The sequence below is a fragment of the Mytilus edulis genome, chromosome 4 (genome assembly GCF_963676685.1).
Source record: "Mytilus edulis chromosome 4, xbMytEdul2.2, whole genome shotgun sequence".
Taxonomy (NCBI): Eukaryota; Metazoa; Mollusca; class Bivalvia; order Mytilida; family Mytilidae; genus Mytilus; species Mytilus edulis.
This window is the reverse complement of record NC_092347.1, coordinates 71536078-71563016: the sequence shown is the minus strand read 5'-3', so window position 1 is coordinate 71563016 and position 26939 is coordinate 71536078. Positions and strand designations below refer to the sequence as shown.

Genomic DNA, 26939 nt, shown 5'->3' with positions numbered 1-26939 from the left:
TTAACGACAATCCAACACAAGCAATCCAGCAACAGATTACCAACAAGATGATAAAAGACAATCATTTCAAGTTGATTGCAAATGGGTCACAGCCAGCCAGTCAGTAGTACAAATGTTAAGCAAAAGTTTAATGATTGATCGATTGTTGCTTGTCGTCGTCCAGTTGCAATTATTTCATGCATAATCAGGATGAGACCAAGTTATCGACAAGCGCGTCTTAAAAAATGATAAGCTGGATAGGGGCATAAATTGCTTTACAACATGCCAACTACGCACTACTAAGGTACATTTTGTAGTTGCTTCAATGGTTCTTTACAAAAGTACAGAACATGTGGCACTCCTACATAATACTTAAATTCTTCACTGCAAATCGGAAGTCCCACTGTAGCATAGGCTTTATTTTTATTAGTTTTTGCTGTCGGATGTGGAAAACAGGGACGACCATACCTTTATACCCTAGTTAATCCTTTGATTAAAAAAGTTAATTGTGAAACAAGTTTTGAAACGGACAAAATGTTTCAAACTACAATTATCTGAAATACAAATATATAAATCTATTTGGTAAAGGAATAAAGCCAATCTTTACAATTACTACGCTTCAAATGGTAATTTCCATCTGCTTTTAAAACCTATTAAAGATCTGTCTAAAATCAATGCATATCTAATTTCATTCAAGTATATTTGAACTTTCTTTTTCATCGAAACGCCAAATTAAGACAACAGTAATCTGCTGTTGTTCTGTTAGAGTTACTCGATGTAGAAGAGATATATCAAGGTAGGATAGCTATATAGGTTAACCAATTCGTGATTGCAACAGAATAAATTATGCAGTATAGATTTTCCTCATAACTCTTTTTTTTTTGTAAGACTTAGTGCACATCCTTGTTAACGAAGTCTGTATCACATACTCGAGCAGAAGGTATTGACTGTAATATGTATATGCCATACGAGGATAAGGGGATATATACTTCTGATGAGAAATGGAAGGTTAACCATTTGAAAGTTTTTCATAGATTCTAGATTGAGGTCGTTCATATGTACATGTGTCCATGTCTAGAAATGAAGCAGACCTACTTTCGTTATAGTATCTGTACTATCAAGTTCAACGGAAATACTAATTGAAATGTGGGTTTAAGATCTGATAAGTGACAGGACGTCATTATAATTACACCTGAATCTAAAGTTGAAGAACATTGCCAGATGATTTTTCGTTTTGTCATTTAGAAAATTATGTGTTAATACCGCTTTATATGAGTACAGAAACAAATCGACACGTAGTGTTGCACAATTAGTACCTAATGAACTAATAAGTTTGAAACAGATAACTTGTTTTAATTTAATACAGTTATTGAAACCAATTTTGTAAAGATAAAAACCAATCTTTACAAATTGCTTCTGCTTAAAGGTTATTTCCATCAGTTTATCAAACCTATTAAGAACTGTCAAAAAACCCGTACGTATCTAATTTCATTGAAGTATAAACTTTCCTTTCCATTGGAATGCTACAAAAAATCAATCAAATTCTTAAACTAGAGAAAACAAATCATTTAAATTTTGTGAAAGTTCTGATGAAAACATTGAAGAACAGTTGCTTTAAAATAAATTTTACCTAACACTTCATAAAATAAAAAAAACCCCAACAAATCATTTATATTGCAAGACATTTCATGAAAGAAAAGACATCTTAAAACAGTGTGACAACCTGAACAAAACAATTTCACAATAAAGAACAGTTATTTTACATGCTCTGGTATACTTCTCAATTTCTTTCTGTATCATATAATGTTCATTGATTGATTTGCACAGCGTTAATGGCTACATGTATATCGCGGCGGAAACCTAAATAGTTGTCAAAAGTACCAGGATCATAATTTAACTTTTTTGGATTCGAGCGTCACTGATGAGTCTTTTGTAGACGAAACGCGCGTCTGGCGTATATACTAAATTTACATTGCCTATGTAAATTTTAAAATGGTTTGTATGCACATTGAACGACTAATCTATGTGACGTATAAAATTTTCTTACGTCAGACACACAAATCAATGAATGTGTTTGTAGATAGATGTTTTTGTGTTCTGTTAAATTGTTCCTTTTAAAATTGTTATACGATGATTACTGATGTACCCATATTTTGACTATTTTATTTATTGTGTCTGTTTAGTTAACGCATCAATGTAAATATAACGGAATTTGATGAGACTGTCATTAAAGTGAGAGGTTAAGCGCTAGAAAACCAGGTTTAATCCACCATTTTCTACATTTGAAAATGCCTGTACCAAGTCAGGAATATGGCAGTTCTTGTCCATTCGTTTTTAATGCGTTTTGTTATTTGATTTTGCCATGTGATTATGGACTTTCCGAATTGATTTTCCTCTGAGTTCAGTATTTTTGTGAATTTACTTTTTAATTCTGGTATCTATGATGAGTTTATTTACAACCACTGGGTCGATGCCACTGCTGGTGGAGATTTATTTCCCTGAGGGTATCACAAGCCCAGTAGTCAGCACTTTTTGTGCTGACATGAATTGTCATTGATATTGTTATATTTATAAATTTACTGTTTACCAAGTTTTGAATTTTTAACCGGATTTTTGTGACAAAAATGTCGGTTATTGATTTGGGGATGTACGGCGGGCGGGCGGTCGGTCGGTCGGGCGGGAATCAAATGTTGTCCGTGCATTAACTCATGAACCGTTCAACCGAAGCTTTTAAAATTTTAATATGTTGTTACTGACAACTAAATGAAGGTCAAGTTCAATAATGGCGATTTTGACTTTTACCGTTCAGGAGTTATGGTTTTTGAAAGATTGAAAAATGGAGTTTCCAGTCGTGTCCGTGCATTAACTCATGAACCGTTCAACCAAAGCTTTTAAAATTTTATCATGTTGTTACTGACAACTAAATGAAGGTCAAGTTCAATAATGGCGAGTTTGACTTTTACCGTTCAGGAGTTATGGTTCTTGAAAGATTGAAAAATGGAGTTTCCAGTCGTGTCCGTGCATTAACTCGGGAACCGTTCAACCAAAGCTTTTAAAATTTTAATATGTTTGTTACTGACAACTAAATGAAGCTCAAGTTCAATAATGGCAATTTTGATTTTTACCGTTCAGGAGTTATGGTTCTTGAAAGATTGAAAAATGGTGTTTCGAGTCGTGTCCGTGCATTTTCTCATGAACCATTCAACCAAAGCTTTTGAAATTTTTATATGTTGTTACTGATGACAAAATAGAGGTCAAGTTCAATAATGACGATTTTGACTTTTACCGTTCAGGAGTTATGGTTCTTGAAAGATCGTAAAATGGCGTTTCCATTCACGTTGTTGCATTTACTCATGAACCATTCAATCTAAGCTTTTCAAATTTTAATATGTTGATACTGATGACAAAATGGAGGTCAAATTTGATATTGACGATTTTAACTTTCACATTCATCAGTAATGGTTCTTGTGATATTGCCAGGACACAAATAAATGTTAATAAATCCGGTGTGCTGTCGTTGTGACAGCCTCTTGTTTGAAATACTAAGGCTTTGCTACCTCAGGCATAGATTACCTTAGCTGTATTTGGCAAAACTTTTAGAATATTTTGTTCTCAATGCTCGTCAACTTCGTACTTTATTTGGCCTTTTTAAGTTTTTTGGATTCGAGCGTCACTGATGAGTCTTTTGTAGACGAAACGCGCGTCTGGCGTATATACTAAATTTAATCCTGGTATCTATGATGAGTTTATTTACAACCACTGGGTCGATGTCACTGCTGATGGTGATTTATTTCTCCGAGGGTATCACAAGCCCAGTAGTCAGTACTTTTTGTGCTGACATGAATTGTCATTGATATTGTTATATTGATAAATTTACTGTTTACAATTTTTTTAATTTTTTGAAATGCTAAGGCTTTTCTACCTCAGGCATAGATTACCTTAGCTGTATTTGGCAAAACTTTTAGGAAGTTTTGTTCTCAATGCTCGTCAACTTCGTACTTTATTTGGCCTTTTTTACTTTGTTGGATTCGAGCGTCACTGATGAGTCTTTTGTAGACGAAACTCGCGTCTGGCGTATATACTAAATTTAATCCTGGTATCTATGATGAGTTTATTTAGTACGCCAGACGCGCGTTTCGTCTACATTAGACTCGTCAGTGACGCTCATATCAAAATAGTTATAAAGCCAAACAAGTACAAAGTTGAAGAGCATTGAGGATCCAAAATTCCCAAAAGTTGTGCCAAATACGGCTAAGGTAATCTATTCCTGGGACAAGAAAATCCTTAGTATTTCGAAAAATTCAAAGTTTTGTAAACAGGAATTTAAAAAAAATGATCACATAATTGATATTCATGTCAACACCGAATTGCTGACTACTGGGCTGGTTATACTCTCGGGGAAGAAACGTCCACCAGCAGTGGCATCGACTCAGTGGTGTAAATAGTTATCAAAAGTACCAGGATTATAAGTAAGTACGTCAGACGCGCGTTTCGTCTACATAAGACTCATCAGTGACGCTCATATCAAAACAGTTATAAAGCCAAGTTCAAGTACAAAGTTGAAGAGCATTGGGGATCCAAAATTCCCAAAAGTTGTGTTAAATATATATAATAACCTAAAAAAATTATTATAAGGTCGAAATATTGCATGATTAAAAAACTTTATTATTTAAGCTTTTAAATTTCGGAATCCGTTAAAAATGCTTTGTAAAGAACAAAAATTGTAAACCTTTATATACAATAAATAATTATTATGGTTAAAAAAAAAACCATACGTGTAAAGTCCAATCGCTTTTAAAAGATCAATATTAAGAACATTTGAAAAAAGGCTTCCCTGCTTGGGCACAACGTCTTGGTTTTTTATTTATTGCAATGCTGTTCAACTTTGCAATTAATTACTTTTGCGTTACTGTCATTATAAATTATAAGCCTGGTATCTTTATTTTACTCTGTGTCTCTACTGATGAAATCATTCATATATTATTTTAATTGAGCATTCTTCATGACGTAGTCAGTTTACAATACTTTTGCCTTTTTTTTTTTATTTCTGTCCTTCAAATGTATTTCCTTAACTTACTTCACAATGTAGCAATTGAAATATAAATTGCATACATCCAATCGAATTTGTAAAGTATTGTTCTTTAAATCTATTTATCCGAATAGAGAATAATAATTTACATAATGCGATGCCACTCATTCTTTTTATAATTATATAAAATTCAATTTTTATATCCATTCCGTAGAATTAAAATGGTTAGAACCAATTTGAAATATTCCTTTTAATTTTCCAGATTACAAATACTGCTGTTGAGTCAACAATGGCAGTCTGGAATTGTATACCAAGGGAGACAACACAAATAAAAAATCTATCGAGGGCCAAGAACAACTTTATTGGTAATACATTTACGAATCAATAAACCACGTGTCTTGCAATGAACAGCGATATCAATTATCAGCAACCTGCCAATAACTAATCAACAATCATTCTTTGTGATTAAACGAAAACAAACTACATTGACTAAAGATTTTCCTTCTATTGTGACATATTACAGATCTTGTTTGTGAATTAATTTCTCTTCAGTCCTATAACAGTATAAATTTCGATCACAAAAATGCTAATTCGACTCTGAAAGAAATAATCATATTATAATCTATAATGGTTTCGTTGAAAATACTACATAAAGGCTTGTCCAAGAATGGTGTTTAGTAATGAATGAATACTGAAAAAAGAAATCATGATCTAAATCGGCATTGGTTAAAAATTTGCACACAACACAAACTTTTAATTGCCACTGTTTTTATTTAATTAAAAAAAAAGCTGAATATACTATAGGGGACAATATAAATTTGTAAGTCGAAGAGAAACTGACAAAACGATGGGAGAAAAAAAGGAAAAACGAAGAAAACAAAATTCTAACAATCAAAGGTTAAACCACGAAAACCCCAGCAAAAACCAGGGTTTATCTGATTTCATGTGCTTCAGAAGGGTAAAGATATTGTGCACAGATGTGACACCCGTCGTCATTGTTCGTGATAATTAAAGGCAACAGTAGTATACCGCTGTTCGAAAGTCATCAATCGATTGAGATAAAACAAAACCGGGTTACAAACTAACACTGAGGGAAACACATCAAATATAAGAGGAAAACAACGAAACAACAGAAACACTAATTTAAAAGTGAAAAAAAAAACAAAAAACAAACGACAATGCAACACACAGAGAAACGAACTATAAGATAACAATTGCCATTTTCCTGACTTGGTACAGGACATGTTTAGAAAACAATGATGGGTTGAACCTAGTTTTGTGGCTAGTCAAACCTCCCACTTTTCTGGCAATGTTAAATATAACACTAACATGACAATATTACATGACAGGACTACTATAAGTTATGCATAATTTGAAGATGTCACAATTAAAGAAAAGAAGACGGGATAGTGATTGGGATATATATATATATGTATAATATATTTATTAAAATGTTACAGTAGTTTTAATATCTCGGTTATCATCCTCTGTGACATCAACTACAATAATTAAACCTAAAATTAAATAACTAAATCGACAAGAAAGCAGAGAAGCAGGCTGTGCTCTGTTAATTGTTGTAGACCATACAATTGTACATTTGATGTCGCTTTTGTTATATTGCTTCTGGTTTACTGTCAAGTTACATTTTCATTAATTAACTAAAAATTCTTATAAAAGCATATCCTCAGATTTATGAGTTTGACTGTTCCTCTGGTATCGTTCGCCCCTCTTCTATAGGACTAATCAAAATAAGAAGGTTTACAACTTTTAGTGCTAATAGTATGTTTCTGCTTGGGCAATTAAAATGACTCAAACAATTAATGACGTAACATTGTAAAATGGCTTACACATAATATAGTAACTATCTCTTGTTTTCATTGAGTTTGTTGTCTCCGCTCATTTACCATAACTTTATCATTGCCACTTTTATTAGTGCTTATTCGTATACATTAAATTTCTAACAATCAATCATTCACACAATTAAATACACAAGGGCTGGATATATAAGACCAAAGATAAACAACAGATTATCAGCCTATTTAAAAAAAGGAAACGGTGTCCTTTAATTTGCTAAAAATGACATATTTTGATTATTTGAAGAATAATTTTCTTTTCTCATTTGACATATTCTTATTGATTTGTGTTCCCATAAGAAATCAAAACAGATAGTCTTCCCACTTGATATTTTCTATAAACGAAATGAATATAATTATTCTCAATCAGCATGTCATGTCGATAAATTGTTGTCTGAACGCAGGTTAGTTTACAAAACAATATGAAAATGTAAACACAGTTATAGTCCACGTATTGACAATCAAATACAAGAATGAACAACAAAAACGTCTTGATATTTTCAAAAGGTTTTTTTAACTGTTCTGTACGTTTAGCTTTTAACCCTTTTTGATTGGACTTGGAAATACGAAAAAAACTAATTAAACAAAACTATAAAAACAAGATGTGATAATTGTGATTGATAATGATTTTTTTTTGTCAATCAAAGACCAAATGACGGGAAAACTCAAAACTATAGATCACCGCACTACTTTGAATATTAAGCGAAACCAATACCGTAAAAAGGCACCAGCTCAGTATGACAAAATTATCAAGATATAGTAAGGACTTGAAAACCAATGAAAATGTTTTTTTTTTATTTACACGAACACTTTATATGTTTTCATTATTCGTCTTGTGTTATAATTGAAAGGGACAGTTTTGTCATGGGAAACTACATGTGATCACAAACTAAAATTAGAGGATTACACATATAGTTGTTTAGCAATTTTTAGTTCTTTTTTTTAATTGAAAAAGTATCATACATTATAGACCATTGCTGATGAAGTGAGTCCATTAGTGTATACATGTATAAAAAAAGAAGATGTGGTATGATTGCCAATGAGACAACTCTCCACAAGAGACCAAAATAACACAGAAATTAACAACTATAGGTCACCATACGGCCTTCAACAATGAACAAAGCCCATACCGCAAAGTCAGCTATAAAGGCCTCCGACATGACAATGTAAAACAATTCAAACGAGAAAACTAATGGTCTTATTTATGTACAACAAATGAACGAAAAACAAATATGCAACACATAAACAAACGACAACCCTGAATTACAGGCTTCTGACAGGACAGGCACATACATACATAATATGGCGGGCCGCGGAGTTAAACATATTAGCGGGATCCCAACCTCCCCTAACCTGGGACAGTGGTATAACAGTATAACATAAGAACGACCAAAATAACACAGAAATTAACAACTATAGGTCACCATACGGCCTTCAACAATGAACAAAGCCCATACCGCAAAGTCAGCTATAAAGGCCTCCGACATGACAATGTAAAACAATTCAAACGAGAAAACTAATGGTCTTATTTATGTACAACAAATGAACGAAAAACAAATATGCAACACATAAACAAACGACAACCCTGAATTACAGGCTTCTGACAGGACAGGCACATACATACATAATATGGCGGGCCGCGGAGTTAAACATATTAGCGGGATCCCAACCTCCCCTAACCTGGGACAGTGGTATAACAGTATAACATAAGAACGAACTATAAAAAGCAGTTGAAAAAGGCTGAACTCATCAGATGGACAAAAATACAAGTGGGCGTAAGGTACTTGTACATCCCAACAACAAAAAGACACTATGTACAGATCTGAGAGTACTCGCAGTTAACTGACAGATATTTCAAAGCCACTAACAACTAATAAAAAAATCATGCATCTAAGACTAAATTTCAATCCGTACATAAACAGTCAGAGAAAAACATGACCCTGTGCAATGCCAAGATTACATATTGTATAAATGATTAACTTAGCCCGTACTCAAAAATGCCTTTTGTAAGCCCTGCATGGTCACAACAAACCCACAACACATCTATGCAACTCCACGACAAGAAATTTGGTCAAATCGCGGGTCATCTGTGATCGTCGTACGACAGTCGCACGATATTTTGAGCATCGTGGCGCTGTCGTGTGTCGTGGGACGAAAATTGGACATGCAACTTTTTTGTTCTACGATTTTTTTGTCGTGTCACTGTCTTGTAGCTGTCGTGAGAGTGTCTTACCACAATCGTGCGACTGTCGTGCGATAAATACATTGTCGTGGGTACCAACATAAACCATTTTAATAAAAAAAACAATCGTGAGACTGTTGTGCCTTAGTGGTGACTAAATGTCTCGGTTTTTCTTTTTGTAGCTAGGATACCGTCCCATCGTCGTACTCATAGTCACGTCTTTGTATAATAATATAATAGTTCTCAATTAATGCGTTTGGACATTGTACTAAAACTAAAGCTTCAACTGCAAACGTTAAGCTTTGATAATTTTGCCCTATCCCCTAAGGTCCTATAAAACTTTAACTTAAGCTTCTTATAAATTTAACTTCTAAATCTTTTCATGTTGTATACCTTATGAAAAAGTAAAATTACAAAAGCTACCTAACTCCTAGGAAAATTCAAAACGGAAAGTCCCTAAGCAAATGGCAAAGTCAAATGAATGGATAACAACCGTTGAATTTAAAGAGGAAAGTCCCTAAGCAAATGGAAAAAATAAAAAGCTCAAACACGTCAAATGAATGGATAACAACTGTTGAAAGATATTCATACAAAAGATGTGAGCAATGATGCTTTAGAGTCGGTGTCCACCATCTTTATTGATATTGTTTGTCCTCACATCTGACAACACATATAGAAAACATGCAAAGTGTCTTGTACAGGACATTTATGTGTGCACCTGGAATTTAAATTTTTGATCTGGATTATTTTAAGAGTTTCTCTAAACAGAACATGGACCTCATCATTTCTGTTATATTACTTAAAGTTTGCATGTGACACGTATTAGTATAAGTCATCATTTCTGTTATATTACTTAGAGTTTGCATGTGACACGTATTAGTATAAGTATTCATTGGAGAACTCCCACATTTTTTGAAATTATACTTTAAATAATTGAGAAAATCGATACAATACTCTTGGATAAGTTTGATTAGATTTTCATCTTTGTCATTGTCTTTCTTTAAATCAAATCAAAGATGTTTACTACTGACATTAGCAACGTATTAAATTTCTTTTTGCCTTGGCAACTGCCAAAAAACTTGGTATTTCTTTTATTTTAAAAGTATACATCTAAAGTACACACCTAACAAGATTATCATGTAAGGGTGCCACCATTAAATCTTTATGGAGGGGGTCTAAGAAATTTGAAAATAAAGACAGGATGAGACACTTTGCCCAAAAAAATAAAAGGCAGGATACACTAATAGACGAAATTCAGAACCTAATAAAGAGAAAATAAAAATGCAGCACAGAGATTTAGTTAATAAAAAAAATGCAGGAGAATTTTTTTCATCCTAGCCCCCCCCCCCCCTTTGCCCAATATAAATCAAATGATAGCTTCCTAATATTGAATTTATTTGATATCCCCCTCCCTCAATACTTTTCATAGGAAGTACAAGAAAATCCCCTCTTCCCGTTAAACATTCAATTTTTTAAACGTATATATAATACGTGTACCTCAAAACTAGAATGCTCATGGAACACTCCATTTTCCGTTATTGGGATATTATTTTGATAAAATTTGACCGTTGGTAGTTTCTAATTGCGGCAGATAACTCCCTTAAATGCATAAAATTTAAAGATTAATGTTGACCCGAAACATAAACGAGAAATAGTCTTGATTAATCTGCCAAGTTAAAACAAACGAGTCTAGTAAATGAATTTCTTCAAACGGTAGTGTTGGATACATTTAATTTTTAATGATAACTACCCTGTAGAGGATTCAGCTTACTTAGTTTTATGTCAAAATTGGATTTTCTAGAACCCTGACAATAATGCATTTCAATTACAAAATTGAGTTTTATATCCTTATTATAGCAATCAGATAATCGCTTCTACGGTAAGCATCGTGTTGAAATGACTGATGGTCTTTGCTTATAATATGATAAAATCTAGAGGTTAATCAAACTTGACAATGCACTGATAGTTATAGAAAAGCAATATTACTGAAATCACTAGAGACTTGTGGGATGTCTAAAGAGAGTGGTAAATAGCGTCAAATGGATAATGAGAAACGATTTACAACAGTGCAATAAAAAACCCAGTCGAGTTTGAAGTTTTCTTCTGGAAATCAGCATATTTGACAGAACATGAACCTTATTGTAGTACCTCGACCCTGCCATAAATATACTGATTCAAATGTTTTTTTAAAGTGATAACTTAAATTATGAAATCATTGAAAATAAGAAATGTATCATAGCTCTGGTTCCTGGTCTGCGTTGACATGTCGTTGTTTGTTTTTAGGGTAAGCGGATAGTTGTCTGATTTGCAATCAAACTACATCTTCTTATTAGTATAATCAACGTTTTTACAAGAATAATTTCTCCTCAAACATCACTGAAGTTACAAAATTGAGTGGTTTTTTAAATGCATTTGAAGCAGTAAATTTTCGGTTAAATATACATGTAAGTGTGTACATGGTTTTTTGTAAACATGAAAGATAAACAATATAAAGTTAAGTATACGCGATTAACACGTAGTACTGCATGAACATGTATTGCCAAGATTGAACTGAGAGCTGAATATATATTTTTTTTTTGGTCAGCATGTTGGGAAAAAAAACTTGGGAATAATTTAAAGTTTTGATACAATGCAGTACTTAGAAATAAGAAGATGTGGTATAAATGCCAATGAGACAACCTTGAAGTTCCATCCAATTCATAATGTGTAAAAGTTAATATTTATAGATAAAAGAACGGCCTCCCATCAAACAACAAGCAATAAAGGGCCGCATAATGACTAGTGTAAAACATTTCAAACATGAAAACCAACGGTCTACCCAAAATAAAAAACGAGAAACAAGAAACACTTATGAACCACACCAAAAAACAACAACCACTGAACAGGGTCCTGAATTAGAACATTACTGCTTGTTTTCAGCTTCAGATTTCTGGATTATCGGTAACAACTTGACGATACAATGTTTTCAAAAAGGAATTTCCCCTCGAACAATTATCATTCTTGACAATGTTTACAAGAAGTTAATATGCTTTAAAACTGATAAATTGATACGTGTATTTATAGAGTTTTAAAAACCAATATATTTGTTTAAATAATGAGCGGCCTCCCGTCGAACAAAAGCAATAAAGGGCTGCATAATGACTAGCGTAAAACATTTCAAACATGAAAACCAATGGTCTACCCTATATAAAAAACGAGCAACAAGAAACACACTTATGAACCACAGCAACAAACAACAACCACTAAGCAGGGTCCTGAATTAGAACATTACTGTTTGTTTTCAGCTTCAGATTTCTGGATTATCGGTAACACATTGACGATACAATGTTTTCAAAAAGGAATTTCCCCTCGAACAATTATCATTCTTGACAATGTTTACCAGAAGTTAATATGCTTTAAAACTGATATATCGATACGTGTATTTATAGAGTTTAAAAAACCCAATATATTTGTTTAAATAATGACCGAACGCGTCATTTTCATGAAATGATCTGTGCTAATTTTTCAGTTACCTGGACTTTCCGAATAATTATTCGTTTATCCCTGAAGTTATGAATACTATTTCGTATGCAGAAAGAAGCTTGCAATCTTACTTGGTTAATTAATCGGGTGTAAATAACACCCCATCACAGTGTATTAAAATTTTGTCAAATAATTTTTTTTAAAATGTTGTAAAATTTCAACAACAAAAAATTGGCAAAATTACCAAAATATCTAATGTCTGTTTACTATCTCGAACCGGTTGAGCCATCTGAAGGTAGCTTTTTGAATCAATAGCAGTTTGAACGAATGAAATTAAGATTTCAAGGTTATTTCTTTACACACACAAATGCTTTGTACATAGAGGTAAGGATGGTTAATCTCGGATAGAGAAAAAAATTACTTAATCTCTGGTACAATGTATATGGTATCGTGATTGGATGTTTTGCTCCTTGACAAACATACATGTAAAATGTAGGTTTGAGGTCAAAATCATGCTAATACTTAGTCAGTATTTGGTAATAAAACTCTAAAGATTTTCAAAATCGATTAATACTTTTTTTTTATTCAGGAAGAAGGCCAAAATATGAAATTGATTCCTTTTATGAACAAAAAATATTACTAAAAAGCAAATTTGATTAATCAAACAGTTTCCTATTTACATGTTTACTATTGCAAAATTCTATGCATTCAAGGATGATAAATCTGAAAACCAAACAATCACTCCATAGCATAAAACTGGTTTCCCCACGAGGACGTTAAAATTTATTCTTTATACATGTTTGATTTTATTTCAGGTAATGAAACATGGAAATAGTTATGTTATTTAATCAAATAATGCATGCTAATGCATGATCAAACAATGAAAGAAGCATTGATTACCCATGTATGTGTTCTCATTATATAAGTGAAATGAGCCTTTGAATCGTTTTGAATGCATCAATATTAATATGCAATTTATGCATACTGGTTTGCTTTAAACAAAACAATAAACTCAATCGAATAAACAATTTTAAAGTCAAACCGGAACAAAAAACCTGGAATAATAATACACAATTTAGCAATGTCACGTTTACACTTTGCTTAAAAATGTTTTTTTTTTACATTGTCATTTCGGGGCCTTTTATAGCTGACTATGTAGTACGGGCTTTGCTCATTGTTGAAGGCCGTACGGTTAACTATATTTGTTAGTTTGTGGAGAGTTGTCTCATTTGCAATCATACCACATCTTCTTTTTAGCTCACCTGGCCCAACGGGCCAAGTGAGTTTTTCTCATCACTTGGCGTCCGTCGTCGTTAACTTTTACAAAAATCTTCTCCTCTGAAACCATTGGGTGAAATTGCACCAAACTTGGCCACAATCATCATTGGGGTATCTAGTTGAAAAAATGTGTCCGGTGACCCGGCCAACCAACCAAGATGGCTGCCATGGCTAAACATAGAACATAGGGGTAAAATGCAGTTTTTGGCTTATATATCAAAAACCTAAGCATTTAGAGCAAATCTGACATAGGTAAAATTGTTTATCAGGTCAAGATCTATCTGCCCTGAAATTTTCAGATGAATCGGACAACCTGTTGTTAGGTTGCTGCCCCTGAATTGGTAATTTTAAGGACATTTTGCTGTTTTTGGTTATTATCTTGAATATTATTATAGATAGAGATAAACCGTAAACAGCAATAATGTTCAGCTAAGTAAGACCTAAAAATAAGTCAACATGACCAAAATGGTCAATTTACCCCTAAGGAGTTATTGCCCTTTATCATGAGTCAACTTTTAACAATTTTCATAAAATTGGTAAATTTTTACTAACATTTTCCACTGTAAGTACTGGGCCAAGTTCATTATAGATAGAGATTATTGTAAGTAGCAAGAATTTTCAGTAAAGTATGATCTACAAACACATCACCATCACCAAAACACAATTTTGTCTTGAATCCATCTGTGTCCTTATTTTAATATTCACATAGACCAGGGTGAGCGACACAGGCTCTTTAGAGCCTCTAGTTTTTATAATTAGTAATTACCCTTGAAATTATCAGAAATAATATGTAAGCTATTAAATGTAAACCAGTAATAAATTTAAACGAAAAGAATAAGTGAAACTGTAAGCTATTGCTCACTGATTATACCCCCACCGAAATACTTGACGATAAACAGGAAGTTGTTGAAAGATGAATCTGAAAACGCATCATACGGCATAGCTCACCATATACCCTATATACTATATAAACCCGGACATCAAATTTCAGAAATCCTTGTAATGTAGTTCCTGAGAAAAATGTGACGAAACTTCCTAATTATAAATTAAATACCAAACAGAAAATAATACACTTGCGGAGAAAAAGGAGTTAGAAAATGGGGCCGTTGTAGATCGTTGTACATTGACTTCGCCCCTTAGCAAATTTACATACGTTTTTCAGGTTATATTTTTCCTCCATCAGCAATATGGAATCATATCGGTCGCAATTAGTTAATATATATTTTCTGTCGACTATCTTTTGGTTTTAACAAACTGAATTTTAAAGAAATACGACAGAACTATTGACTGAGAGGGGCGTCCGATGGACTATGCAGAATGAATTAATACACAGCCAGTTGTGGTCTGAATAGGGACTTTTACTTAATACGATGCCTCATGAAGGGAAAGTGCTAGATTGCTTTCATGTTCTGAAATCTTTACAACATTTTTTGTTGGTCAGAGGTTGTCACCAAGTTATTCGAAAAAAAACCTTGTCCACAGCAAAGGGACAGAACAATTATGTAAGAGATTTTTTTTATAGTTACGTCCATTTGCGTATTTTGGTCATATTCATGTATTTAGTTAGTTATTAGTTTTGTTAGCCCACAACTATCCAAATAAAACTCCAAAGTAGATACATAGCAATAAACTATACATGTTCCGTTAATATAAAAAGGAGATGTGGTAAATGTATGATTGTCAATGAGACAACTCTTTATCAAGAGACCTAATGACATGGAAATTAAAAACCCTAGACCATTGTACGGCCTTCAACAATGAGTAAAACCCATACCGCATAGTCAGCTATAAAAGGCCTCGAAAATGACAAATGTATAACAATTCAAACGAATAAACTAACGACCTAGTTCATATACATAAAAAAGAACGACAAACAAATAATTTAATGTTTGTTGCCATGAAAACTCGTCAAATACGAATTTATTTTATATTTTTTTTCTGAACTACCTTTTAAGTTTTTTCATGTTGATAGGGCTTGAAGGTCCTGTATGGTACCGTAATTGTTAAATTTGCATAACTTATTTGACTAATTATTGGCCTTATTGTCCCCTACACATTTCAGAATTTAATGAGTGCGTGCATGTGCAGCATCAATGTTTATTTTGAGAACCTCGTATATAAACTTGCATGCAGTGCTACGTCCATACTTTGGAATATGATAGATAATGTTTATAGATATCTCTTTTATATCTTATGAGTATTTTCCCTAAGGAAAATGTTAAACACCCATAGTTTTATTGAAAAGCAGTGCTTTTACGCAGATTTATAAACATCAGACTGAACTAATTCCATAATGGGTCTTTTGTTTTCTCTCATTTCCATGAAACCACAATAAATCAGTAATTAAATGTTCATATAATCATTTTGTTTACCTAATCGATGTTGTCTTGTGTTAACATGTCTGTGTAATCAAGAAAAAACGAACAGAAACCAAACAAAACGTTTGCAAAAGATTTTTAAAAGTCTTTCAAGTTTATGACTGCATTAAATAGTATAGCAACACACATACAAAGTCCTGATTTATAAGGATCCTACCGATGATAGCCCGTTACAAGGTTATTTGCGATTATGTGTATTGTATAAGATATTCAGTAAATCTTGATATACATTGATAATAATCTGGCTTGAAGTATTTGCCACTAGACGTTAACCAATCACTCAATTAGCCTGTTTTCAATGTCAATACACCTTTTCATACTCTATAATCACGTGCTCAAATGGTTTCTGTTACCGATTCAAGTCACTGGTTTTTTTTTAGATGTAGAATGAAAGGGATATAGATATAGATATATTACTTTTCTACATTGGCTAGAGGTATAGGGGGAGGGTTGAGATCTCACAAACATGTTTAACCCCGCCGCATTTTTGCGTCTATCCCAAGTCAGGAGCCTCAGGCCTTTGCTAGTCTTGTGTTATTTTAATTTTAGTTTCTTGTGTACAATTTGGAAATTAGTATGGCGTTCATTATCACTGAGTTAGTATATATTTTTTTAGGGGCCAGCTGAAGGACGCCTCCGGGTGCGGGAATTTTTCGCTACGTTGAAGACCTGTTAATTACCTTCTGCTGTTGTTTTTTTCTATGGTCGGGTTGTTGTCTCTTTGGCACATTCCCCATTTCCATTTTCAATTTTATATTCTAAAAATTTATACTAGCAGTTAAAATTTTTGCTGGTAACATTCTCATACGGCATGCCAAAAATTGCATTATTTTTTTTTCTCGCTTTTAAACAAATTAGTAATCCAGAATGTGTACAGTAATGTAAAGTTTATTTAATAGAAGTTTAATTGCAAAGCAAGTCGAAAGTTCACTACAATCACTTGTTTGCTGATGGCTGCACAAATCAATCAAACACTACTTTGCTATGTTAGCAGTGTCCAGAATATTTTTTTCCTCCAATTTTGATATTTTGTACGACTGTACAAAATAACTACGCATAGGGTGTTTAACGTAAAAATTTAATCCTGTTTATATCTGTTGTTGAATTTTATTTATTTATTAAAAAATATGTTTATCCATTATTTTCTCTTGTACATTTTTTATAATAAGAAACAAATCTAAGTTGGAATCTAGAAAAAAATACTTTACTGTTGCTATCGTAACTACTCAAATTTTGGACTCAAAATTATACAGTAACCTTTAATCAGGTTCAGTAAGAAGATTTACAAAGATTTGTGATTAATTCAACATGTATAAGCAAGAGTTAAATCAAATCGGAAGTTGCTATTATTACACTCCGGTATAATGTCAGTAACGCACGAAAATGAAACACAATTTATAATTTTAATTTACAAAAGATAATGTTAACTTAACACAAAATGCTTCCAAAAGACTCATTTTGCATGTAAATCATCGTTCGGAATGCTAATTCAATCATTAATTTGATATCTGTGTAGTAATACACCGCAACTATTATTTATCTGTGACTCAATCAAGTACGTCTGTACAATGTATTAGATTAAAGCAAATTAGCAACATTTGCATCATTAAAAGAAACGAGCAACGTTCCAATGCCCTTTTCAAGATACAAATTGAAATTCGAATTAATTAATTGAAATATCAAATGTGCTATCACAAAATGTTAATAAAATGTATATAAGCCGATTGCTAAACTAAAATGACAGACTTGTGGTTACCGATTTTGCTTTCAAAACACGAGCAAATTTCAGTTTTGGCTAAATGTTATTATAGATAATTTAAGAAGGCGGCTATAAATCGTTATAATGGAGAAATGTGAGCTATTTAATACTTAAAGTTACATAAAATTGAGAAATGTTGTATAATTGACAATGAGACATCTATGCACATCAGAATCAAAATGACAAAGATGTAAGCAACTATATGTCACCGAACGGCTGTTAACCATTCGGCACATGTGAAACGGAAACGATGACAATCACTGTAAACTAACATATTTTTGAGAGCTATTTTTTTCGCGACGTCCGAAAGTAGATAGATCTATGTTTCGCAAATATAAATAGTTGCGAATATTTAAAACTTTGATCATTCCTTAGTTAACAACATTTAAGAATTGAATGCTTCTTTTTGTAACTTCATTGGGGTGTAAAAGCGATGACCGAAGTACATTTTGTATGAATATTTCTTAAAATGTGCGCACGATCAGCGCCTTTACAACCCTATGAAGTTACAAAAAGAAGCATTCAATACGTATGATTACATTTTTTTTAGCTAGGATCATGAAAACACGATTTTTATCAAGTTTTTATTTAATTTACCTGTGCACTTTATTGTGGGACATCGTGTCATCATGAATGATACATTTTATTGTGTAATGCAGTTGCTTAAGGAATAACGCGAGATTACAATGTAGCCAATCAGAATAACGTATTATAATGAAACATACATCTAATGTAAATATATAGCTACATCTAATATAAATATATAGCTACATCAAATTAATTTGAATACCACATAGATATAACGCCGAGAAATGGGATAGAAAGGGCTAAATGCTAAAAAAAATGTATCCGCAAAAATAATTCTGGTAGCAGCATTTGACAACAGTCTTCTAGACAGAATAAGTGATACAAATTATATGAATTTTGCTCTCAATTTTAGTTATTTTTGACATATAGCTCTTTGACGGTTTCGGTACTCAAACATTCTCGGATTTTAAATGTTTGGCTTTGAGCGTTTTAGGTGAAGGTAAATCCAGAAAAGCGCTTTTCAATCGTTTTGTTTGTTGTTTTCAATTTTTTAAGTAGATGATGCCTGCTGTTTTGACAGAAAGAAGGGTCATATGTGGATTTAGAGAGATTTTGACACCTTTTAATACTGGATAGAAGACTTATTTTCATTACTTTTGATGAAAACCTTTTAAATATTGCTAAGTGAAACTTTCCCCTATTTTTTCTTATGTCAGATTATTCCTACTTATTATCATTCAGTATGTACTTTATTTGATAACAGTGTTCATGGCAATGTGAAGGACGCCGTTTGGGATTTTTCTATCTTTTAACTAGAATCAAGTTATAATGTTGCTATGTTCCGCTAACAAACCCAGGGGTCCATTCATGTTTCGTATTTTTAGTTCGGTAAGCCACTTCAACCAGCGGTGTATCATAGCACTGTACCCCTCTGTACTTGATGAAAGCATTTAATGACTATAATTTTGTTTTTAAATTACAGAATCGACAAAACAGCTATTACATGAAAATTAGCATGAACTATCACAGATTATAAATCAATTTGAATAAAACGTCAAAATGAACATTAAATTTCAAATAAGTTTCACAAGCGTGTGTTATTTCCGGAAGAATTTAGAACTGTAATGTCACCCTTTTTAAATTTACAAGATACTCTGTAGATGTAACATGAACCGGTTGTCGTAGAGTTTTCGTTATCAGTTGGGGTCACCAATCAGAGCGTTAGGTTAATTTACACATTGCATACCAAACAGTTGGCTATTTTATATGTTTCAAGAAGAATGGTGCAAGATTCTATTATTTGTTTGACCGTTAGCATCGACACAACTTTCAATTAAAACATGAATTAAGTTTTCTTGAATAAAGAAAACTTTGAAACTTTGTATCTTTATGGACATTTGTACAAAGCGACAAATTGAGTCAAATAACAAAAATACCGACTCCGAGGAAAATTCAAACTAAAAGATCCTTATCAGTAGGCAAAATTAAAGCTCAAACACATCAAATGAATGGATAACAACTGTCATTGATGTGACTTCAACATGCTGGTAAACTACTTTAATAAAAAAAAATAATAACAACAAAAGAGCATAAAACAGCCTTCTTTTTGCAGAAGAGTGTTGCAACGAATCATGATCATCTTCATGAAACTAAAGTGCTTATTTTTTTAATCTACTGGTATAGTTCTACCTTATTTTGACATTTGCATCATTTCTAGATAAAGCTTGATTAAAATTACACTAAATAAATCATGATCTTTACAAAAAGTAATTAAACAACTTGCACTTAAAAAGACATGCCAAGGCCCTAAATGCAGGTCTTCTTTCCCTTTCCAGTTCCTGCAGCATTGTATTGGATTTTAAATATATCAGAAAACAGGACGGGAGTGTAATTAGTTTTTTGTGGTTAACAGGATGTATGCATATTGATGGCTTGTTATAGAAGAATGTGTGAATCCCGCAGAAATATTTTATGAGACAATTATTGGTTGATTACTTGCCCGAAGCACGGCGTCTGACAATTATTCGAATTTCTGAAACCTAATGTTTTAAGAAATTGATTTCATGCATTATTCAAAACTTTGTCATCAAATTCCAATGTAACCTCGTTTTTAAATAAAAAAAAAACATACCGGAAGAAAACGCCACAAGCATTTCCGCAAAGTTAACACTAAAAAGGTCAGTGTGATGATATAGATGTAATAATGGGTTGATAATGCATCTATGGTATGATTTAAAAAAATTGTCATAGCCTCTTTTGTCTGATGACCAAGCAATCTGGACCATTAATAGGAGTATGCATTTTAAATTTATGCAGATTACTGCAGGAATACGTTTTGTGAATATTCTTTGATCCCTCTTATGAAAAAATGCTTTAACGTGCGTTTTAAAGAAACTTCTATTGTTCAAGACCTTAATAAAAAAAAATGTAATGTTGACATCTGGTAATCTTATATTTTAGGAGTCAAGACCTGTTTGGTCTTATTGTCATTACTTTATTGATATCGATTGTTTATAGTTCAATGCGAATATACATTATGTAGTATGCGGATTTAGGACGAGAACATATTGAATAATCATAAGTTAACTTTGAAGTAGTATGTTTTTTCAGGGCGAAGGACGGAATAGTTGGACTGTATATTGAAAAATCTGATGAATAAGAATTGATTTAGTAATTTGCGACAGGCCACCTATACAACCCCGAAAGAGTTGTTGATAAGCTTCGTCAACGAGTAAAAACCTTGTGTCGCTCCAACGACATCGGGTTGAACATCTTCATTCCAATAGAATGAAATGCAAATTACACATCCAAACAAACTCCTTCAACCTAACTGTCAAACAGGAGAGTTCCAACTAATCGAATTTATAATATAAGGCATTGGTGGTATTGTGATTCGTTACTCATTATGAATATTAAAGTTCTACAGTATAATCTAAAAAAAATCTGTCCAGTTTCTTAGACGGTTTAACGTCAGCCACCCAAGTTTGACACATGTAAAACAAAGAAGTCGTAGATCTTGCACAGTATTTGTATAGAGTTTAATTTTACAAACTGAATCTTGTAATCAAAAAGCCCTCAACAGTTATACCGATTATGAAAATTGAAAAAAAGATATCTATCAGAACTAATAAAAAGTTTAAGATATTCTAATATTAACCTTAGCAGACAACTAGGTCTGATTGTATCAGCAAAATAAGTTGTAAGACAGCGCAAGACATCAGAATGAATGACGGAACAATTAGATGAAAATCGTCTATTTAAATCATATGCTTGGTATTGTTTCTATCTATAATGATAACGACATTCCTGGTTAAACAACTGGGGCTACAGAGGGTTTTCGGTCTGTTGAGTTAATAGTAGTAGAAATAACTGCGTGGTAATTTAGGTCAAATTGTTGCTAGATTGTCTCAGTTATTTGTTTATATTTTGAAATTGACCCATATCTTTTTTCTCGGACGTATTTTTTTTTGTATGAATTGTTCCGAAGATCCACGAGTTTCTGAAGTATATGGTACACCAATGTATTAAAACTTTGAATTGAATTAGTGGTAAGGTTTTAAAAAGCCGAAATAAACAAAGCAAACACAAACAAAAAATAAATAAAAGTGTTATCATGTCAAATCTACAATTCAGAGTATTTTATTCTTCCAAACTGGTCTCCGTAGTTTGAAAATGGTCTTTGAAAACTGTTTGTCAATTAATTATTGTTATGGAAATGTCAATAAAATATTAATTTTTTATTACGCATTGTATTTAGTTAATAATCTCTTTTACATAGTAAATAAATGGAACCACGTCTTATTTCTTGACCTGTTCATTGTTGGGGAAACAAATGAGTAGACTTTCAGTGTTCATAAAACATTGTTAAATTTATTGATACAGAAGCGAGGACGATTTTTATTAACATCATGAAAAATCAATCCGTTATTCAATACCATTGTTTTGTTTTTATTAGAATAATTGACAATGACATTTTACACTGGTGAACAAATCCAAAGGCTACCGACAAACAACATTTGTGCATTAAAGATTTTTTCAAACACACGAAATGAAACTGAAATGTCGTTACGGTTATTTATATTGAAAGTTCAGTAATTTAAATCCAAATAAAAATGATAGCTACAATGTTTATTTTCTTTTGAATCCCCTGAATAGTGGTTTATAAGTATATTATTGATATTATTTAGATTTTTATTATCTGGGACATTGTAGCAGTTTGATGACAATTTGAATTTTGTTATGACCTTTAATATGTTCTTCAAATAACCGGATAATAAAACATAAAAAAATATAAAAAACATAGTTATACGAAACAACAGTTACAAGACACTACGAATTAAGTATTCTAGATAACCAGTGACCAAAAATGAAACATAGAACGACCAATATATATATATATATATATGTGACAGTACAACTCTTTGATTTTTATAACATGCATATTTCCAAGCAACTTCGAATTCCATTTTGTAAATACTTAGTGTTTTGTACAAAAACTGTGCAAGCAATTAGTATGTACACTTGTAAATAGAATTGTACATGAACGTGTTTATTGGTAAACAAATGTTTTGTTTGTTTCAAATATACTTTTCGGTGTCTCCAGGAAGAACATTTGCTTTAATATAAATGATAGCAACTATAAGCTAGGATAGTTTATGAGTCCACTTTTTTTCCAATTAAAGGTAATGTAAATAAATTACAAACAATATCAAAAAGCAATGTAACGTTAAACTTTCGTATATTGCAGTGATTTAAGAAAGAAAAAAAAATCCAATGTTAACGACTTTTGAAGCCCAACACAACATTCACACTTACGCATGTAAATGATAAATTTAAATGTATATTGACGAATGAATGGATTACGTGATTATGAAAGTATTTATATATTCATTGGTCTACATATTTATGAATATTACATCATTTCATTGGTATTATTAACAAAAAGAAGTTATTCACATACCTTCATCACTGTCAAAATCGTCACGATAGTAATCATCTGTTAAATCCGCGCGGAAACAAGGAATGCACAACATATCGTCTGCTACGCACGTGGAGAAATAAAAATACTGAGTTGTCACTTCATATAGCAGCTGTTACCATATACGAAGTTATTATAGTTCAAGATATTTTTATTTGTAAAACGAAATATAAACTTATTACTGATGTAAATCAGATCGATTCACGAGCTTTCATTTAGTTCAATGTCAGGAAACATAATTCTAACCTCATCATTCTTGCTATTTTAGTTATTCAAATGAACGTTTCTAAAATGATTGAATAATCACCCAATTTTCGTCATCTTATTTCTTTTCACACAAAGTTTGATTTGGAATGTATTTAATTTGCTGCGGAAGAAAAACAATGCTTTGAGTTCCAAAATGATGTTTAAATGGTAATTTTAATTGATTCCTTTTTGTTAATGACGTAATCGGTTTAATTGTTAAATTAGCGGGTTTCCATATACAGGCTGATCGATCAAAAATTGTTACTAAATTAGCAATTGTACGTGTCAAACACCTTTGTACAATTTAATTGTTCATAGAAAGAGAAATCAAAAGGTTATTTTCTAAATAAGGCATTTATGCTGGTGACGAAGTTGTTATGTTTAGTTAATTGTGCATTCAAATTACTCCTGGGGCGATGCACATGAAATGCATCGATCTTTTGAAATAGTTTGTGTTTCCCATGGTGCATAGTCCTTATAAAATTGAATTTAATTTAGATTTTTCCTTACCGTGTCTAGGGAATAATGTCGTTTGTGAAATGTTTCAAATAGAAAGACAGAATAAAGTTCTAGAAACCTTAATTGTATTTAAAAAGTGACAAATGATTAGTAACAGCTCCTGATGAGAGATAACATTATCTATAAAGAAAAAAGGCAGAAAACAAAAAGACGTTTTAGGCGAACATCTACACTCGACTGTTTATTGAATGGTCAATATAAGATCTGAATGTGTAATAAAATGTACTGACTAATGACGTTTTTCAAAGTATGTCATTTGTTAATACATCTTCGACTTTAATCTGTACTAAATCGTAGTAAAAGGGGGGGTAACTGTTTTAGTCGAGTTTGGTGTACTATTCTTGATTAGTCTTCGGGAGCTACATGAGCCGCAATTTAGAATGGAATTCAAAACAGTGTGGCTGTGGCCATTGATTGACACATTAAATTCATCCATTGACTGGGACAATTTAGGTGTACGTTTGTATGTAACGACCAATGCTCACTATGTACTTTTTAAAGACACTTAAACTATGGGGTCACCAAAGGTTCTCAACACCTTAATAAAGTAATTCGAAAAATTAATCAGAAATAACACGATGTTTTGATTTATATCAATTATATAAATCAAAACATAAAGGTTATTCCTGATTAAGGTTTCGAATTACTGATTAAGGTTTCGAATTATTTTATAATTATAGGCGTTAAGAAACCTTTGGTGACCCCACAGTTTAAATGTCTATCGTAGGTACGTCGTGAACAGTGGTCGTTACAGACAAACGTTCACGTAAATTGTCCCAGTCAATGGATGAATTTAATGTGTCAATCAATGGCCACAGCCACACTGTGCCACACTGTCTATGAAAGTATTACGCAGTAGTTTTATTTTTGCTATAAAGTCAGATCTGATACCGACGTTTCAATGAAGACGTGTATTGTTGGATTACAGCCTGATTGTATAGTAAACGAGGAACTCAATACTGTAATTACATACAGGTAAAATCCATTCTGCCCTTTTTCTCACAAGAATGAATGCGAGTCCTATGTTATCTTGCGACTAAATTGATCAACCGACAATAACTAATACATTTCTTGCATATTCACGTATATTAAAATAGCTGACAAAAGAATGTTAAACTTTCATATATTAATATATATATATTAATAACAGCAAGAAATATGTTTTTTGTTGTAACTTTTAGGTTTGAATAATTCAGTTTCCCACAAGTCACATCTATGTAAAATTTACAACAAGAGACATTTGTGCTTATCATACTGGTTTTTTTTTGGGACGCTGATGGTAATTTGTCCCCTGCTTTACACGATGTGTATATTTCCTAGCCTTTTCACAAATCCCGTATCTGAAGTGATGATTTAGATTTCAAAAGCGTGCACTAAGTAGATTTCGTTACCAAAAATACTTAAAATTATCGATACAAGTCATACAAATATTAGTTCAGTTTTAAGAAGGTGCATAAAAACACTGTGATATGACTTGAAAGATATTAATAGGGTATCTAATTTTATCTAAGGCGAACTTTGCCTGAGGTAGTAGGAACCCGAATTTCATAATAAATTCTAAATTCAAAGTACATTTGTATGTTCTGATTACCTAAAGGATACTTTGGGAACTCGAAGATGGGTGAACTGTTCTTGTCTGTTAGTATTCTTATTATGTATTTGGTAATGTACTTACAACGTTAAGCTTAGCTACTGAAATTACAATTTTTAGTCTTTTAGTCACTGTTATGTTCGAGTTGTGCATAGAATAGTGAACACACAAACACCTTATTACAAGTAATCTTGATGTACATATAGTAAGATGCAAATAAGCTGTACATCCGTTGAAATGGGTATAAACTGTACATTTATGAAAGTGTATATAAACTGTACATCTATGAAAATGTATATAAGTTTATATACAACTGTATATCTGTGAAAGTACAAATGTATATATAGTGTATATGCATCTGTAATACTAAATACATCTTAATACATGCACAGTCAGTTTATACATATTTTAACAGATTCTCAGTCATTTTATATATTTAAACAGATGCAGTCAGTTTATTTGCATCGCAACATATGTACAGTTTATTAGTATAGTTAATATTCATCTTTATAAATGTAGTTTTATACAGAATAAGATATCGAGTGACTGAACGCGACAGGGAACGAGAGAGTGAGACATATTGTGAATCATTGTACGACTGATAGTTTGCACTGCGTGCAAGTGTACAACTGATAGAATGATTGTATGATTTAACGAGAGAAAGACAATAACAATCAAAACCAAGGAGTAAACAAAGACTCACAAAACAAAAGGACATTTACATCAACAGTTATAAATAATAATTAAGAAACAACACGAACTCCACTAAAAGCGGGAGTGAAATCAGGTGCTCCGGAAGGGTAAGAAAATAAGAGTATCAATTTAAGGAATAAGAAAAATAGAGAGAAAGTGATTTCTGAGTGCTCGGTACCGAATGAACGAGATATCATAGTGAGTAAACGTGAAAACTGAGTGAATAATAGACCCCCCTCATAATAGTGTTATCCAATACTTTTGGTTGGCTCTGTGGGATGTACAGTTGTATAAATAGTCATGTTCGGTTAGATTAGGGAACGTTAATACTGATGCCGAGTATAGAGAGTGTTACAAAGTTTCAACATTCTGCAAACTTATTTAGATGGGTCTGCATTGGTGACCTCTTACAAGTATTAATTTATTTCACTATCTAATATACCCTAATTTTCCAGTGGAAATTA

General features: G+C 32.3%; 1 protein-coding gene across 1 annotated transcript in view; it reads right to left on the bottom strand.

Moving 5' to 3' along the window:
* The window catches only part of LOC139520403 (Kv channel-interacting protein 4-like), a 210436-nt gene extending 186805 nt beyond the window's left edge, over window positions 1-23631 (bottom strand). The window contains exon 1 of the mRNA XM_071312991.1: window positions 23409-23631. Coding sequence (XP_071169092.1) covers window positions 23409-23481 — 73 coding nt within the window. The 5' untranslated portion in view covers window positions 23482-23631. The remainder of the gene's footprint in view (window positions 1-23408) is intronic.
* Between the last annotated feature and the right edge of the window lie 3308 nt (window positions 23632-26939).